The 19,034-nt window shown below is 34.7% G+C and overlaps 1 protein-coding gene and 2 pseudogenes across 1 annotated transcript; 2 read left to right on the top strand and 1 right to left on the bottom strand.

Annotated features, from left to right (window-relative positions):
- Window positions 1-1,843: 1,843 nt before the first annotated feature.
- LOC107918313 (auxin-induced protein X15) lies at window positions 1,844-3,796 on the bottom strand. The gene is made up of 2 exons (XM_041108921.1): window positions 3,471-3,796; window positions 1,844-3,148 (listed from the first exon to the last, which is right to left on the bottom strand). Exon 2 carries the CDS (start codon window positions 2,314-2,316, stop codon window positions 2,026-2,028), a length of 291 nt encoding a protein of 96 aa, XP_040964855.1. The 5' UTR covers window positions 2,317-3,148; window positions 3,471-3,796; the 3' UTR covers window positions 1,844-2,025.
- A 1,252-nt stretch (window positions 3,797-5,048) lies between these two features.
- Window positions 5,049-9,213, top strand: LOC107918315 (auxin-responsive protein SAUR21-like; annotated as a pseudogene).
- LOC107919594 (auxin-responsive protein SAUR21-like) lies at window positions 8,021-9,213 on the top strand (annotated as a pseudogene).
- Window positions 9,214-19,034: the final 9,821 nt, after the last annotated feature.

Raw genomic sequence — 19,034 nt, 5'->3', positions numbered from 1 at the left:
CTTTCCCTTCTAATTTGACTGTACAAATGTCTATCAATGGATTGAATAATAATACTATTTTTCGGTCTCTGATCTTTCTGATCTTAAGACAATCTCATGAACAATGTCATGCTCATAGCACTTACTACAACTGGTGCCCGTGTTTAGGATTTACAGCTTCAAGCCTTTTAGGTAGATAGCTCATCAAAGTGATTCATCCGCATGCATTTCTCTTTTTTCCTTCAGCAGTTAGCCTTAATTTACAACTTCAATTTTATAACCAAGATAGAACATAGGTTAATGAAGGTGTTAATACTTCTTCAATAAAGATCCACATCAAAGACCAAACTTTCCCTTTGCCTTGAGTTACGTAGTTCTACATCTACATCTAGCATTAACTGTCACCTACCAATTTTTCCTCACCTTGGATTGTCTATTTTCTAATTTGTAATGTTGAAGTGGAAGCATAAAACTAGTCAAACCAAAAATATCAATTACAAGAATGTGTCTGGTAAATTATATCATTCACCTACAAGCATACATTAGATGTGATATAAAACTAGTCAAAGTAAAAATATCAATGACAAGAATATGTTGGATAATAAGAATTTTTGTTTCTCTTTTCATTTGTAGAGTGATTACAAAAAATAAATGAAGTTCACAAGAGCAAGGGATAGCATAAAACAATCCACCAATTACACTTGCTTCCTATGTAAAAAAATACTTGCATTTGTCTGTTGAGTTGAAGAGAGTTAATGTTTGCTTGGTTAGCCATTTTCAAATCCAACTTTCATGAGCTTTGGAAACTGTCGATCAGATCAAGGAAGGCTTCTTCACTGCAGGGGATTCTTAGAGCTCCCATTGGATGATTGAATTTGTATACTTCTTCAACTTCACTCAACTTTTGGAAGGAAGGATGGTTCAGAAATGAAATTGGGGAAACGAATCTCTTCTTTTCATCAGCTTCTCCCACATAAACAAGTGGCCTTTGGGCACCACTGTAACCAAATAAGTTGCCCATTTAAAATATTACTATCTATGGTTCAACCATGGCTTTGAAGATAATGACATTACTAGGCATATCACAAGTAGTTGAGAGTGGTGACCGGCAAAAGGAATCGCTATGCGCAGCCCTACATGTTTGCTGTCAAAGATTAATAATATACATCAGAGATGCTTGTACCATTTTTGAACAGAGAATGAAACTAGTTGCCAATCCATGTGCATTGTTCAGTTTATTTAATTCATGTGGGGAAAGCCTCAATTTCTCAATATTCAAGACATCATTGGTTGAAGTTGAATAGAAGCAGTAACCAGTCCTGTAAAGAATGATATTAGGATAATCCTCCGTAGTCACCAGATATAGAAAATAGGCCTCAAACTTTAATTTGTTTTCTTTTTCTTTTTCTTCTCTCGTGTTTTAAGTCAGCTCTTCAGCAACCACGAAAACAAAGAATTTTGAAATATCTAAACCAAATCCTCAACTAGTTGTAGGCAAACCTGTAAAATGCTATCCTGGATTATACCTACACACTCTGAATATAGAATTGTATATATTTTGTCCTGGATTTCGCAACTAAAAACAGAATGCAATAACATGCCAATTTCAGTATAATTGCAATTTTGGCATTGAAACCATACACTAAACCGAGGATAATTGATATTTTATCTGAAGAATGCCAGAAAGTACTTTCTCATATTGTATGTTCTGGTTTAGGCCAATATAACATGCCAATCATAGTACTTAAATAGGAGTTAATGATCATAGGTTAAGTGATAATCGATGGCAGAATGTAGAACAAAAGGCTTCAGAACTGGAAATTAGATTTTGGCTGAAATTATCCACATAATATCAGAAACAAGATTCATGAAAAGAAAGTTTCATTGAAAAATTTATATATTGGTTACAAAAATCAATTTCGTTGACAAGGGCATGGGATTGCAAAAAACAACCCACCTTACACACTTGCTTCCTAAAACTAAAATTTGGGAGGTGTTAGATGAGCTAAAGATCAATCAATCTCTGCTTGGTTAGCCAATTTCTTCTCATGAACTTTTCAGATTGCAAGTGAGATCAATGAAAGCTTCTTCGCTACAAGGGATTGTCAATGCACCCTTGGGGTGATTGAAACCAAACTCTTCTTCAGCTTGACTCAACAAATTCTGGAATGAAGGATGCTTCAGCAATGATATAGGAACAACGAATCGCTTCTTTTCATCAACTTCTCCAACATAAACAGCAAAGTGGCCTTTGGGCACCATTGTTGTCTCCGAAGATGAAAGGCTCCGTTTCAGACTAGGCTTAGCATTAACAATTCTTGGCAAGCAGAAACCCATGGCTTTTTTATGAGATAGTTAGGATGAGGAAATGTGAGTAACTTAGAGAACCTGCTAGGAAAGGCTTTGGCGCTGGGTGAAGCTATCCATTAGAATCTGTATTTATAAAGAGCAAATGGTGTAGGGTCAGCAGTCTCAGGCTAATTGAGTGGTGAAGAGTGAATGGTTTGGAGACATGTATTGGGAGGAATCACATGGCCTTGCATCCCAACAAATCATAATATTTCAACAAGTTTGGTACCTTAGAGCTCACCATTTAATGAAACCAACAAAAGTGGCCCATTTGAAATACTAATATCATTGAATCAAGGCCAGATGATGATGACTTCACTTAATAAACACTTAGCAGATCATATGGATGAAATGCAATGAAGTGCAGACCAGAAAAATATCAAAATGATAATCTCCACTAGCAACTATCAGTCGATAAGTACGGTCCTACATGTTTGCTTGAACACATAAACAAACAAGTTAGCAGTCCATGTGACTTTGTATGGTGCATTCAACAAGGAAGCCCTAAAGAACTTGGTCAGTTGAGCCTCGATTTTTAAAGGAGTGATTGATTGAACTAAAGCACGAACCAACCTTGTAATTTATGGTATTATTGCTAATCCTCCAGAATCACAAGAGATCCATGGATTAGACAAAGAAATCTTCAACTATCATTAGGATAAAATGACTTCATAGTCTAAATAATTGTCAATTCTCAAGGAGTTGCAATCTCTACCCTGTTTATTTTCATCATTGCCAGACACAAGAACGAGGAAGCCAATCAGTTCATGCGATGCTGCTGCTTGAAACATCATGGAGGAGTGATGATAAGAACTGTGGCCTAATCCAAAGGAGTGAATGATTTAAGCGCAACATTAAGCCCCTAAACATGTGATATTACTCCTAGAATGATCAAATCCAGCAACTTATAAAAATATAAGAGAACTTAGAAACATATATGTGTGTGTGCTGAATGACTGAAAAGTATAAAAAAGAAAGTAAATCACTTCAAGATACAAGTAATTGACTATTTATTTATTCCTTTCTTTGACTTTCCTTGAACAAAAAACAAGTTTACACAATTTTCAGGGATTAAAATCCGGAATTAAAGTTTAATTAAATGATTTAGTAGTCACATTTTCTTGTCTCTTTAATTTTCTCACCTCACACTGAATTAAAGGACTTGGTCCCCTGCTAAAGGATGGCCTGAATCTGCAGATTCTGTAAATTATGGACAGATTTGATTTTTTAGAATCCTACTCATAATACGCACAAGAAAAGTGGTAGCAGGAAGTAATTTTAGACCAAGGTAGATCATGTACGGTAGAATTAAAGATCGAACAAGAACAAGGGAGCGTCGGAAATTCAGAAAAGAAACAAAATCTTCAATTGATGGAGGCGGATAGCCATAGTTTTCTTTGTTTTTGATGGATTTGTGCCTCTAGAAAGGAAGAAGTTTAGTAATTGAGAATGTGAAGATAAATGTTATCATTACCTATATATATAGATGTAACGGTTACGAGGGAAATGTTGGTCTATCAAGTGGAGTATGTTGAATGAGTGAGGAAAGGCCAATTGCTGGAGTGAGTCTGATCAGTAATGGGGAATGGAGAATCACATGGTGTTGTTTTCCAACTCATTTATCAACAATACCATGGCAAACATGGTAATGAAAAGTTTGGCTAGCCCTTCCAGTAAGACAAACCGACCCAGACCTTCGTGATCTGTGTTAGGCATGCTTGAGACATATAAGACCTCAAAAGGACTGAAACCACAGATATATCTACCAAGTTCTAAATCATGTCATCAACAAAAGAAACTTTTCTTATCCCAAATCTCCTTGATTTCAGTTTGGGTCCATTAATGGCTGGCTAATAATGCATTTTAACAAATGTAGTCTCAATATCAACCTAGTTCTTGATGATCTATTGGAAGACAAAAGCATGTGATCTTGAACTTCTTATGACTTCTAACCAAACCCCACCAGAATGCATTATAACCACTCAATCTGCACTTCATTAGTGTTAGTACAAATATGAAAATCTCGAACACATGAACGGAACTCGAACAGAAAAAGAAGAAATAGGACAAGACTTCAAGGCGTGTATCAAGTCACTATCTTTAAGGTTATATTTGCCCTCACCTATTTTTGGTGTGCAAATGAGTTCCAAGCAAATTAAGCTCGAGGATACAATGAAGCCAATGACTATTTGCGTATTGCACTGACGAGAATAACCCATTACACACTGAGCAATGTATGACAAGAAACTCAATTTTTATAAATAATTTCTGCAATAATACTTTATAAAATAATCTAATAATATTAGAAAATGAAAGAAGGAAAGAAAAAATATTAGAATTTGTTGGTGTGATTTCCAAATAAAATCTCATTTCTATTTATAGAAATTTTCATGTGTCTTCTGAATAATAATGTTTTTAAAATAAACACATAATTATTCATTTAATATTATAACTATTCAAATAATATTATTTAAATAGTTATAATTCTTTTTCAAAAAATCAAATAATATAACTTTTGATTAATTATACCCATTCATTTATAGCTATTGGAACCCTATAAATATTTGAAAATGTTCCAACAATTAGTTTCCTAAATACATTCTTCCATCTATATAAAAAAGTGCATTATCCACACCACAGCCAAGGCATTCTCACATCCTCCTCTACAAACAAATCTTACCATTCATTTTCTAGAGTCTTCTCTGATCTTCTTCACAGTAATGGCTATCCATATGACAAAACTTATGCATGCTAAGCAGATTCTTCGTCACTCTAAACTATTTGCAAATCAAGCAGCCTCACCTCAACCCATGTTCCCAAAGGATACTTTGCAGTGTATGTTGGGGAGAGCCAAAAGAGGAGGTTCATAGTTCCAATTTCATTCTTGAATCAGCCTTCGTTTCAGAAATTGTTAAGTATAGCAGAGGAAGAATTCAGATTCAGTCATCCAATGGGTGGTCTCACAATTCCTTGCAGATAAGAGATATTCGTTAATCTCACTTCAAGCTTGCTTTAGTTTCCTAGTGCTAAAAATAATTAATTAATCAGCTGAAACAATTTTTGACCATTGATGTCCATCCTTCTATTCATTTGGTAGAAAGAGATGATCAAATGTAATATACTCTTCTTAGTAATTATTTTAATACAAATTACAGCTATTCTATTCTCAAATTTTGCTCCTGTTAAATCAATTGTGCAGTTCATATTGCTCCTTTTCAGGAGTACTGTCAATCATTGGATTGAAAAACGACACCAACTTTTCTCTAAATTCGTGTCTGATGAAGCTGTAACAAAGGGTTAAAGGTAGCTTACCTGAAACATTTGTTTCTTTTCCCTATTTTGTTATCACTGATCTAATGATATAAGCACTCTGAACGAGTTAATTATAACTCATTATAATGAGAAGACATTGATACACTCATGAAACCCTTTATAATGTTCACCATGGACATATTATCTCGACCTTGCTTAGAATTGTAAAAGCTAAAATCATATAAGGCTTAATATTCAATAATCATTGTCTCGGTCCTCTTCTTTATCACATATCATAATTGATCCTATCCTAAAATCATTTGTCTAAACTATACAGTATGGATAAACATGAAAGCAGAAGGCACAAATCTCTTCAGGTTTCGATTTGAATCCTCTTTTTTCGTTTACCATTCTTGCTTAAAGTTTCGATTTATTGAAAATGTGTAGGTTAGTTTTGTTTGGTATAATGAGTCAATTTTGAGGAACTGTCCTTGAAGATATTGCAGGTAAAATATGATCCATCCCATGCAAGGCTTGTTGCAATGCTGGCCACATGATGAGACTTTGCCCTTACCATGTTGATTGCTCAATGCTGCCGCAATGGAAACTGACGAAGTTAAAGTCTGTGGAAATGACCTTTTAAAACAGAGTTGGCTGCCAATCTCTTTTTCCTTTTGTTTATCTGCAAATCAATTTGATCACTGATCTTCAAGCGTCAATTTGGTGGTTCTGGATAGGCCTAGTTGTCACGAGAGCTACTAGTACAAGCTACCAGGGGGTACTTCACGTGTACTTCACAAGGCTTTGTCCTGCAAGTTGATGCCTCGAACAATATTAAATGCCAACTGATATTAGAATTTCGAATCTTTTTAATCAAGTCCGAAGCATATTCTATCCAAGTTCAAAGAGCTTCTCATATGTTTAAAATCTTGAGCGCCCAACAGTCCTTTTCCAATCTTTAGCCGGCTCTCTATTGGCCATTTTTTTCCCATTTTAAGTTGTTGCTAGGCCAGACAATTTATCGATCACGTGTAAAGTCATTATCATCTGGCCGTGGTTGAATGATAAATAGTATTTGAAATGGGCCATGATCGTCGGTTTCATTGAATGGTGACCTATTATAGATTGCAACAGAATACACTAAGGTACCTACTTTGTCAAAATGTTAATATTTGTTGGGACTCAAGGCCACGAGATTCCTCACAACAGAATACGCGTACCTTGTTTGCTACCATAGTTTCTGCTATGATGGCATGGCATTGGTCTGGAAAGTAACAAATGACATTGGAAGCGCCTAGACTTCTGATCATCTGAACTTCACGTATATTACATGGACTTGTTGTTAGTGCGGAACCTCGGCGAGGAAAATCTCGAATATACGAATAGAACACGAACAATAACTCAAACAGAAAAACGAAGCAATAGGACAAGCTCCAAGGCGTGTATCAAGCCACTATCTTCTAGTGTCACTGATCTTCAAGTGTCAATTTGGTGGTTCTGAATAGGTCTGGTTGTGCGTAGAGCAACCAGTAGGGCGTACTTTACAAGGATTTGTCCTGCAAGTTGATGCCTGGAACGCTATTAAACACCATCTGATATTAGCATTTGATTGCAGGAAAAAATATAGTATCATCTGAAGGGACGATATATACCAATAATATTCACCATAGATCTATCAAAAATCCTAGGACAAGGTACATATTATATACTACTAGTTAACCTTGGCTTCTTAACCATAGCTTCTATCACAACCATTTATTTCTTGGTTGCTTCCATGTTAAATTAAAATTTATTTCATGCATCCAGATTTGGAGCGTATCTAATTCTCTTTTGCAGCTTTACTTATCCAATTAGTCTAATCCTTTCCAACATTTTCTTGTTCATATTTCCTTTATGTCCGAAGCATGTTTAGCCAAGCTCAAAAAGCTTTCCATACTTAAAATCTTGAGTGCCAATTTCCAATCTTTAGCCTGCTCTCCATTGGCCCTTTTTTCCCCATTATAAGTTTTAGACCAGGCCAGAGTTATTAATGAAGGAAAATATGCTTGTGGGAATGCAGGAGCCTGAGCCCTCATTGTCCCCTTCCAATCTTTTTCCCAGCCATGGATTGTCTATTATCTAATTTGTAGGGCACACTGTTTTGCCAACAGACAACAGTATGAATTTTCAGCCCTAATATTGATTTGTAAGCATTGGCCATTTGGGGACAATACCATGTGACACCCTCTTGAACAATGTCCTAACCCCACCAGAATACATGGTAACCACTCAATCTGCAATTCATTAATATCCTATATACATTCTTCCATCTATATATACAACTGCATTATCCACATCATAACCGAGGAATTCTCACATCCTCCTCTACAAGAAAATCTTACCATTCATCTTTTTGAGTCTTCTCCATTATTATTCTTCATACTCAAAGTTACTAACAGAAATGGCTATCCGTGTGCCAAGAATTATGCATGCTAAGCAGATTCTTGGTCATTCTAAACTGTTTGCAAATCCAGCAGCCTCGAACTCAATGGATGTTCCCAAAAGGATACATTGCAGTGTATGTTGGGGAGAGCCAAAAGAAAAGATTCATAGTTCCAATCTCATTCTTGAATCAGTCTTCATTTAAGAAGTTGTTAAGCATAGCTGAGGAAGAATTTGGATTCAATCATCCAATGGATGGTCTCACAATTCCTTGCAGAGAAGAGGTTTTTGTTGATCTCACATCAAGCTTGCACTAGTAGCCAACTGATAAAAGAAATTTAATCAGCTGATACAAATTTTGACCATTGATGTACTTCCTTCTATTCGATTGGTAGAAAGAGATGATTCAAATGTATGCTCTTCTGAGAAACTATTTTAATACAAATTACAGCGGTTCTATTCTCAAAATTTCCTCTTGTTAAATACATTGTTCAGTTCATATTGCTCCTTCACATTAGTTTGGAGGCAATACGATGTGATTCCTCAAACCATGTCTTTTAAAGATTTTTCCATTCAAATTTCTTTTCCACCACCCATTCAACCTCAGTTTCCACAAACCATTTCTAATCCTCTCTCTATAAATACACATTGTAAGAACAACTTCCCCACTGTCAAAGCTTTCCCAGCCAAGCCGGTTACATTTCTTCCAGCTACTACACCTAAGAAGAGTCTACATTCACCGGGAAACCATGGGGTTTCGCTTGCCAAGAATTGTTAAAGCTAAGAGTCTAAAACAAACTCTTTCATTTTTGGAGAAGACAGTGGTGCCCAAAGGCCACTTTGTTGTTTGTATGGGAGAAGCTGATGAAAAGAAGAGATTCGTTCCCCAATTTCATTTCTGAACCATCCTTCCTTCCAAAAGTTGTTGACTGAAGCTAAAGAAGAATACGAATTCGATCATCCAATGGGAGCTCTAACAATCCCCTGCAGTAAAGAAGCCTTCCTTGATGCTCATGAAAGTTGGATTTGAAATGGCTAACCAAGTAAACATTAACTCTCTTCAACTCAACAGACAAATGCAAGTATTTTTTTACATAGGAAGCAAGTGTAATTGGTGGATTGTTTTATGCTATCCCTTGCTCTTGTGAACTTCATTTATTTTTTGTAATCACTCTACAAATGAAAAGAGAAACAAAAATTCTTATTATCCAACATATTCTTGTCATTGATATTTTTACTTTGACTAGTTTTATATCACATCTAATTTATGCTTGTAGGTGAATGATATAATTTACCAGACACATTCTTGTCATTGATATTTTTGGTTTGACTAGTTTTATGCTTCCACTTCAACATTACAAATTAGAAAATAGACAATCCAAGGTGAGGAAAAATTGGTAGGTGACAGTTAATGCTAGATGTAGATGTAGATGTAGAACTACGTAACTCAAGGCAAAGGGAAAGTTTGGTCTTTGATGTGGATCTTTATTGAAGAAGTATTAACACCTTCATTAACCTATGTTCTATCTTGGTTATAAAATTGAAGTTGTAAATTAAGGCTAACTGCTGAAGTAAAAAAGAGAAATGCATGTGGATGAATCACTTTGATGAGCTATCTACCTAAAAGGCTTGAAGCTGTAAATCCTAAACAAGGGCACCAGTTGTAGTAAGTGCTATGAGCATGACATTGTTCATGAGATTGTCTTAAGATCAGAAAGATCAGAGATCGAAAAATAGTATTATTATCCAATCCATTGATAGACATTTGTACAGTCAAATTAGAAGGGAAAGGTAGCAGAAAAGATATAAGAGAGGGAAAAGAAACCCTTGTAGTCAAGAAGCTTTCATTGATCTCACTTTCAGTCTGCAAAGCTCATGAGAAGAAATGATGTGAAAATTGGGTAACCATGCAGAGATTGATTGATATTTAGCTCAACCAACACCTCACATTTTTATATGTAGGAAGCAAGTGTATAAGGTGGATTGTTTCTCGCAACCCCATGCCCTTGCCAACTAAATTAAATTTTGTAACCAATACATAAATTAATGCTAAATTTCTTTCAGAGAAGAAGCTCTTTCGTTTCATGAATTTGTTGGTGATGTTGCGTTTGAGTCAAAATCTAATTTCCAAGTTCTGAAGCCTTTTATTTCACATGCTGGCCCATCGTTTATGACCTAGCCTATGATCTGCCACTCCTGATTAAAAAGGGTTGTAGGCATTTACAAGACCTATTTGCACAGAAGTTCAACTTATTTCATTATAAAAGTTCGCATTTTAGGAATATTGCAGTTCATACCTATTTCTTTGCTTTCATAGGTTTCTACCGTGATGGCATGGTATTGGCCTAGGCGGGAGCATACAAGGTGAGGAAGTACTTAAAACTACGTTTCCTATGAACTTCATGCATATAACATGCACTTGTTTCTCACCTTCCTTTAAACCTCTTTACTGGCAGTCTGGCACACTTCAGATAAAATCTAGGACATGATGTATACAAATTCTATGTTCCGACACTAAATTAAGTAAGGCTTGCATTACTAGAAACTAGTTGAGGATTGGGTTTTATATTTAGACTAGAAAACTCTCTGTTCCCTTTGTTGCACATGGTAGCTAAGTAGCATGTATATTTTAGTTCAAGTTTACTGTAATTGATTGGTCTTCGAGAAAAAAGTTCAGACGCTATGCCTATAACTTACGTTAGATGTTTTTTTTTCCTTTTTGCATTCTCTTGTTTGTCCATGAATAAATCATTTAACAAATAAATATTCAGGTCAACTAAAATGAAAGATTTTTCTTCTAATCCATCGATCTCTGTAGTCTATCTTTGGTGACAATGAAGGATTATCCTAATATCATTCTTTACAAGACTTGTTAGTGCTACTATTCAATTTCAACCAATGATGTCTTGAATATTGAGAAATTGAGGCTTTCTTCACTTTTGAAAGCACAAATTGAACAAAGCACATGGATTGGCAACTAGTTTCATTCCCTGTTCAACACAGACATAGAACAAATGGTAAAAGCATCTCTGACGTATATTTTTAGTCTTTGATTCTAATAATCAGCAAACATGTAGGGCTTCACATACCGATTCCTTTTGCTGCTCACCATTCTCAACTTTATGTGATATGCCTAATAATGTCATTATCTTCAATCTTGATGGAAATCTACTTCAAAGTCGACTTTAATGGTGTTTTTCGAGTTGTTTTCTTCAATATTTTCTGATGGCTCCCTCTCCTCTTCTTATATTTAATATATATGTCTTAGAATGCCCGAAAAACCTAAAAATTACATTTTTTGCTTTTCCAGAGTGCAGTTTGTGAAATCCACACGGCCTGGCAGATGGCCGTGTGATAGTCCATGTGGATCACACTACCGTGTGTCCAGACCGTGTGGAATGACTCAGTCCGTGTGGCTCCTGAAACTTACTCCGATTTTCTGATTCTCACTCTTTTTTTGCTCCCAAGTGCTCTCTTAAGTATAGAAACATGAATTTGAAGGATTAAAAGTATAAAATTCATCATTCTAACTTGAATTATCATTCAAAAATGTATTAAGAATGATTCTAAAACATGTTACTTTTGGTATTTATCAAATATCTCCATACTTAAACGTTTGCTTGTCCTCAAGCAAAATTCTCAACCTATATTCAAGTTAAGTTTATCAATTTTTCATTTTCATCACTAATGCTTCAAGATAATTCACAAATAATCATGCATTGAAAATTCAACCAAAAGGACACTAAAGATTGAAGCAGTCTAAGCTAAAAATTTTAAAGCATAAAAATACAGGTGTCTCCATTTATCCAAATAATTACCTTAAATTCAAAATCAGCGAGAATTGACATTCTCACAAAGATTCACTTAAGCACTCAAAGTGTTTAAGGTTCATGAAATATGCACTCAACAGTCAAACGAGAAATGTCATTACCATATGCTTGCTTGAAAATCAAATCTCCACCACTAGAAAATGAGATGACATACCAATTAAGAGGTCTTTAAAAGGTTGTAATATGGCTTAGGTTAAGGGTATGAAAAAGGCTAGAAAAGTTAGTTATAATTGAGATCGAATTAATAAGTTACCAAACTAGAAAAACAGCCAGTTGCTGAATTAAGAGAAACTACAAACTAACTATTCAAGCTCAATCAAATATTTTTTTTCTTTTTTTTTTTCATGTTTTTAGAACAAAAATAAAATTCAGCAATTCAAATAATGAAACATAGTTAGGCAAAATCAAATCAAATCTCGACAAAAAGGGAGTTAATAAAAAATAAAATTTTACAACATATATATGCGTTACGGGTTAATAAAAAGGGTTAGAAAAAAATGTGTTAGGATCAAAGGGGTTTACTAGGGGTTAATTCAACAAGTAAGCTTTTTATAGGTTAAATGAGTTAAATCCTAAGTGCCTCTATCATCTCAGTATATCAAGTCAATATTGTTGTCTTGGCATGTATAATCGAAGCAAGTTTTAGAATAACAAATCAAGTTGTCATACTCTCAACAAAAAATAAAATGAGCATAGAATAAAATATATGCTCTATAGGCTCAAAAGCTCTCAAAAAGTTATGGTTTTGATGTCAAACTTGTAATTTAAAATTTTTAAGATAATAATTCAATTCAAGGACATAACTTAGAATATTTATTTCTAAAGAACAACTTATCATGCTTGACTCTCTCGTGTCTTAAAGTATAAATCAATCAATATATAAAAAACCACAAATTAATCCAAAATAAAAAATTCCAAATAGAAAAACTTCACTCTGATGAAAAGTTTGAGAAATTTACTTAAATAGAACAAATAAATCAGGGATTTTATCACAAATATACAAACAACCTCCCCACACTTAAGATGTACATTATCCTCAATGTATAAACAGATATAAGCACAGAATAAGTACAATATCAAAAAAAGAGTGAGAGAACTGAAACTGCTCTGAATATGGATAAAATCGCCAGAATAGGGAAAACTAAAATCGTGGGAAAATCAAATGAAGTGTATGTTTCCAAGTAAACTAATAAGAAGATAAAGAGATTACACACTCGAGTAAAAACAACCATCAAAATAATTAAAATGACAACATAGTGCAAAAGAAAAATAAAAATAAAGAAGTCTCACAAATCAAAATAAAACAATGAAAAATAAAAATAAAAGTACAATCGAAAATAATATAAATAAAGAAAATTAAATGAAACAGATCAGTGATCGTCGTCGTGAGAGGGGTTGGGATCGTGCAGTGCATAATCAGAATGAGAGATATGAAGGTGCTGGCGAATTTGATGTAAAGCCATATCGCTGCTCAAATCGGTCAAATCGCTCGGAGAGGTCCTTGAGTGCAGCAACAAGAGTAGCGGTAGGGTGACTCAGTGGTAGAGAATGAGATGGGTTCGCATGGTGAGGAGGATCATTGTCGGGAAAACATAACCGAATAAACAATAAACACATACAAAAAGCGAAATGGACTTGCTTGGATCACCCTAGGGAAACCACACCGCTCACACTAATCTGCAATGGTTTAAGAAGGGAGTAGGTGAGCTTAACAAGCTTAGTGAATACCTAGAACAACTAAAATGCAAACATGTTATCAAGAATTAGTGAAACATACATGTAACATAATTATAGTAGCCTTAACTTAGTTGACATATTTTACTTCACATACATATACGATAGTTTATTTACAGAGTCAATATTCATGCATACAACACAATACACACAAACATATTTATAGATAATTTGGCACTTGAGCTATGAAACGTAAAAGTGGGCACTATCACCACTCATTAGATACACGGATCTACAACACAGCACATAGACTCATAGAGTCAAACATGTCCCAAAAGTGAAGCATAAAGCTAACTTTCTCTAACACTCCAAACATGTCCCGTTGAATGGAGCTTAGCTCACATTTCCTTATCTCTCCAAACATGTCCCAAGGCCTCAACGCCCAAATCATATAACATATAAGTGAGTACTCACAATCCTATGGCATGCCAAATATATCCAATGGTTTTAAGAATCACAAGGCCAAATATTCATATTTAAACACATATATTACTTACTGCTTTTTGTTTCCTATCATAGCACATTTGCATCATTATTATCACTGTCACTTAGCATGTATGACATGCTTACATATACTCTTTCACAACAATAATCATGAGCATATAAGACAAATATAGCATCTTATTTCAGTTCACATTTTCATAATAACACAATCACGTATTCCACAAAATAAACATGAGCACAAGGAAGCTTACACTCAGAATTTAGAGTAGGGGTTTAGGCTACAATTAAATTCCCAAATAACGTATTGAATTGTGTCCACAAGCAATTATTCCAAACACTCACCAATACGCTTTCGCCGAAAAATTGAAAGCGCAAACTAGCCTTTCCCAACTCATAGATGGTCCTAGCGAATTTCAAGCTTCAACAGAATACTTTACACAATAGTACATTAAAAAATCATCTAATGACTCACCACAAGCAATAAGAAAAACATAAGCTTAAACTAAGTTCTTATGCAACCGAAACTTTTAACATAACAAAATTTAAATCTGAATATCTCGATCTATACTCAGCATTTTCCCCTAAAACCGATTCCATTCACCTTATAATTTACCTACAACTAATTCCCAAGTTTTAAGCTACACAAAACTACTCAATTCATGGTATCGACTTTTTCGACATGTTTTTGGTTGTTTTTCCAAAAATTCATTAAAACTCAGGATATCTTTAACGAAACTACAAAGCAAGTTTAGAAACCTCTTAATCATGTCAAAACCTACTGATTAACACTTTGAAATCACATTTTTACTCGAACATTTGAAATTCACCATTAACGACTCTATTTTTGGCTTTTATTTAAAACATGCAATTTAATAACTCAAAAATTAATTTCAAAGGCCTAATAACATTAAAAACTAATAAGAAAGTGAATGGTTACCTTTGGTGGAAGAATAAATGAGTTTTTGATGCAAATCTGAAAAATCCACAAGTGAAGAAGATGATGAATTCAATTAGATTTTGAGGTGTTTTGTTGAAAATTTATGAAGGCTTAATACTTAGGGAATGATGGAAATCAAGAGGATGAAGATTTAACAACCAAAATTGAATGAGAGGGTTGGGAGAGCCAAATGGACGGCAAGAAAAACTATGGGGGAAATACTATTGTGAAATTAAAACTGTAGGTGGGGTTTTTAGGTTGCATTTTAAAATTTGGTAAAAATGCAACATAAATGCTCACAGTTTTGCCCATGTTACAAATTAGTCAATTTTCTAAAATTAAAGGTTTCTAGAAGACCTTTTCAAAAATTGATTTGATTTTCTAAAAACCATAGTAGAAAACATTATCGATATACCATGTAACAAAATTCTGAACACTCTAAGGCTAAAATTACTAAATCACCCCTAAAACTCCTAAGCCCTATTTTTGGGTGTTACACCTCTTATTGGCACACAAGCTCTATTTTAAGGGAAGCCAATTACTTGTAGTATTTTTTGCAAGAGTAACATAAGACCAAACTCGAAAATCCAAAAACCCTGACCCTCTTGCCATGTGGTCCTCACTTTGTTGGTCAATTTTTTAGCAATATAATCAAAATCTGGAACAAAAATATCCTCATCTTTACCATTGTAGTGCAAAAACTTGTTGATAATGACTAGGTTGAAGGTGAAGTAATGGGCTTACACATGTGCCAATGTCACGGGGCTTGAACTTTAGTCTCTTAATTCGTGCAGCCTTAGGTGATTCCTTCGTTTCAAACAAGCCTCGAAACTATCTCGACACCTTAGTTTTTTCCCGAATAGTCTCACTATCAAGTCGTCCCATCCCATGGAACTTTTGCCTCGACTTTCATTGCCTTTTACTTGAACTGTTTCAATCGCTTGTACATCTCGTTCGCAAGAAGCCACAGCTCTCACTTGCCCACATTCTGACTTGTCTCAATTGGAATCCTCTTCAGTCTCATGACTAGGCTTCAACATGCCCACAGTCCATTGGCCTCATCGTTTAAGAACTTTGAAAGGGCCTCTACATTCTTTTCAAGCCAACATGTCAGAATTCAAAACACTACCAAAGTGTTTGAAATGTACATTACTCGTAGCATTTACTCATCCTGACTTTCCAATTTTCATCGCTACTTTTCCCCCAAAGTTTGGTGCACAACTCACCTTACTCAAAGGTGGTAGCTCCATTGATGACTTTACAGGCCATATATCAGTTTCATGCTCCACTAGCATTTCCAAAGGGGCTTCCATAGCACTCCATTATAATGAGTTAATGTTCCTCCTATACGAAACATCCTCGACTAGCTGGCTTGACGACAACACCTTGGTCCTAACCTTTATATCTCAATTTGCCGACACGATGATTCGTGATAACGGACTATTAACAATACCAATTTGATCAGCCCATGGAAAGAGAACCACCTTAACCCTGTTAAAGAAGTTTAAGCCAAGCATAAGATCATAATCATCTGACTGGATTACCTTAAAATCTTCATTGCCCTTCCATTCGTTGATTTGTAGCTTCACACCTCGAGAAACTCCCATAGTTGGGGCCTCTTTAGAATTTACCATCTTAATCTTCTTATTTAATTTCCTAATCGAGAGACCAAGTTTTCTCACAGCTTTTTCTGATATGAGCAAGTTTGATGCTTCGATATCAACAAGAGTACTCATTTTCTGGCCTGCAATATTGATGTCCACTGTAATACTCAATTTGCCCGGCCCAATAAAAAAACAAAAAAATATTAAAAATCCATAAGTCCATTTACACTGCCCAATTACAATGGCCCAAATACCCCAGCCCAATTACATTGAAACCCAAAACGGAAAACAATTTTCAGAAACCTCTACGGTTTCCAGAATATCTCAGCCATCGCTCCAGCGCCTCTTTGGCTTTCTTCGTAACACGTGCGCCTCCACGCCACGCTCCTCCAGGCTGTACCTGCAGTAAACAACAAACAACAATCAACCAAAAGGACAAAACAAAAAACAACAAAGGAGCAACAGATTTACAGCGAATTAAAATTTGTAACAAGAGAGAAAAAGAGAAGGAAAAATAGGAAAATAGGGATTTTTGTATTTTCTTTTTGGCCTATATAAAGCCAAATACGAAATTTGTAAGGGGTTACACAGAGACATTGAATACAAAAAAAAATACTCAGAGAAATCAAAACAAAAAACTCGAAAGGTGATTGTAGATTTTTCTTCTTTCTTTTTCTTCTTTGGATTCTTTTTATTTCATTATTCGGGTGCAAAATAAAAGAAGAGAGGAGTTAAAGGATAGGAGCTTACCTGGCCGTCGGATCTCTGACCATCTCCGGTACAATCGGAGTCTTGGGAGAGGTCGAAGGCTCGAGAACGACGCAGCCTTCAGGGGCTGGTACCTAGGGTTTTTTTTGTTGGTGTGATAAATCAGATTTTAAGTTGTTTTAGGTTTTATTTATTTATTTTTTTAAGTTTTTAAAGCGTGAAATGGAACCGTTTGAGCCTCATTACAATGGCTTCGAAATGGTGCCATATCGTTCGACACCCGATGACCCGATCCAAATGCAGCGTGACCCACGTGTTTTGGTAAGTGGAGGGTTATTTGCAACCATGACCCTCCACCTTGTAACAGTATTTCAATTCAGTACATTTTTATTTAATTTCCTTTTTAAATTTAATCTTTTATTTCATTTTTTGTTTCGATTCGATCCGCAACAAAGTGCCGCGTTTTGAGGGACGAGAATATTTCCCTTTTGGTCCCCCTGATATTCGCGTATCTCGTTTCAGCCCCCGCATTTTGATTTATTTCCATTTGTTACCTTTAATTCTACTTTAAGTTAAAATTTGACCCTTATTAAGTTGTTTTATATTTTCTTTTTTAAATATTCGTTATTCCATTATTATTTAAATATAGGAAATTTTAAATCTAATATTATTTTTAATATTTATACTTCACGTCACTTTAAAGTTATTATACATAAGATTTATCGTATAATATTATTATGTACTATATTTTAAGTTTACTACATATTATTATTTTAAACCTATTATGCATTATTTTTTTTATATTTCGTCATGTATTATGTATTCATATTTTTGAAGTTATCATGTATTATTATTCTAAAATTATTATGTATTATTACTTAAAAGTTATGCTTTATTATTATTTTATTATTTGTACATATTTTTAACGTATTTCATTTTATTTATAGAATTCTCCTTTATATTTTGTTGTGCTTTTTTTAATTGTTCTTCGTATAAATAAAAAGCTCCCTCTCGGGAATTTGATACGTTGTGTCCTAATGTATTGGATGTGACATGTTGATTTCTCAGAATTTTGAGAAATTGTGCGCTAACGTATTGGGCTTCGATTTTTCATCTGACTTAAAGCAATTGAATATCCTTTTTAAACTTCGCCGCACGAGTTTTGAAAATCACAATTCAAGCTTATTCTCAAGGACTAAAAATGTCGTGTCCTAACGTATTGGGTGTGACATTTTATTACTTTGAGATAAGTAGGTCTTTAGCATTCGTTTTGATTTATCCAGGCATCTTTTATAAAATTAGCATTAATAAAAAAGGAAGGATCATATTTTAAAATCTTTTCAAATTCTCGACACTAAGACATTAAACAATCAATTCAATACCAATTTTGGGCATTACGAGGGTGCTAACCCTTCCTCGTGCGTAACCGACTCCCGAACCTATTTTTTCAAAATTTGTAGACCTAAAATCGTTTTCAAGGTAATCTGATCATACCTCTTTAAAAGATCGGTGGCGACTCTAATTTTCGTCTTTTAAGTCGACAACTAAAATTTTTGTTTTTTCAAAAAAGGTGGTTTCTACAGCTTGGCGACTCCACTGGGGACATTTAGAGGGTCAGGCCGTAAAATTGATTGTCTTTTTTCTTCTTATTGTCGAAAATTGAAAATTTGATTTGAAAAATTACGATCCTCTCTTTGCATTGTTTGTGATTGATTACTATGGATTGAGTTCTGTATTTTGGCATCATATTGCATAAAGACTGTTTAGTCTTACCCT

This window comes from Gossypium hirsutum, chromosome D13 (genome assembly GCF_007990345.1).
Source record: "Gossypium hirsutum isolate 1008001.06 chromosome D13, Gossypium_hirsutum_v2.1, whole genome shotgun sequence".
NCBI lineage: Eukaryota > Viridiplantae > Streptophyta > Magnoliopsida > Malvales > Malvaceae > Gossypium > Gossypium hirsutum.
The sequence above is the reverse complement of the archived record's forward strand: the minus strand, read 5'-3'. Positions and strand labels throughout refer to the sequence as shown.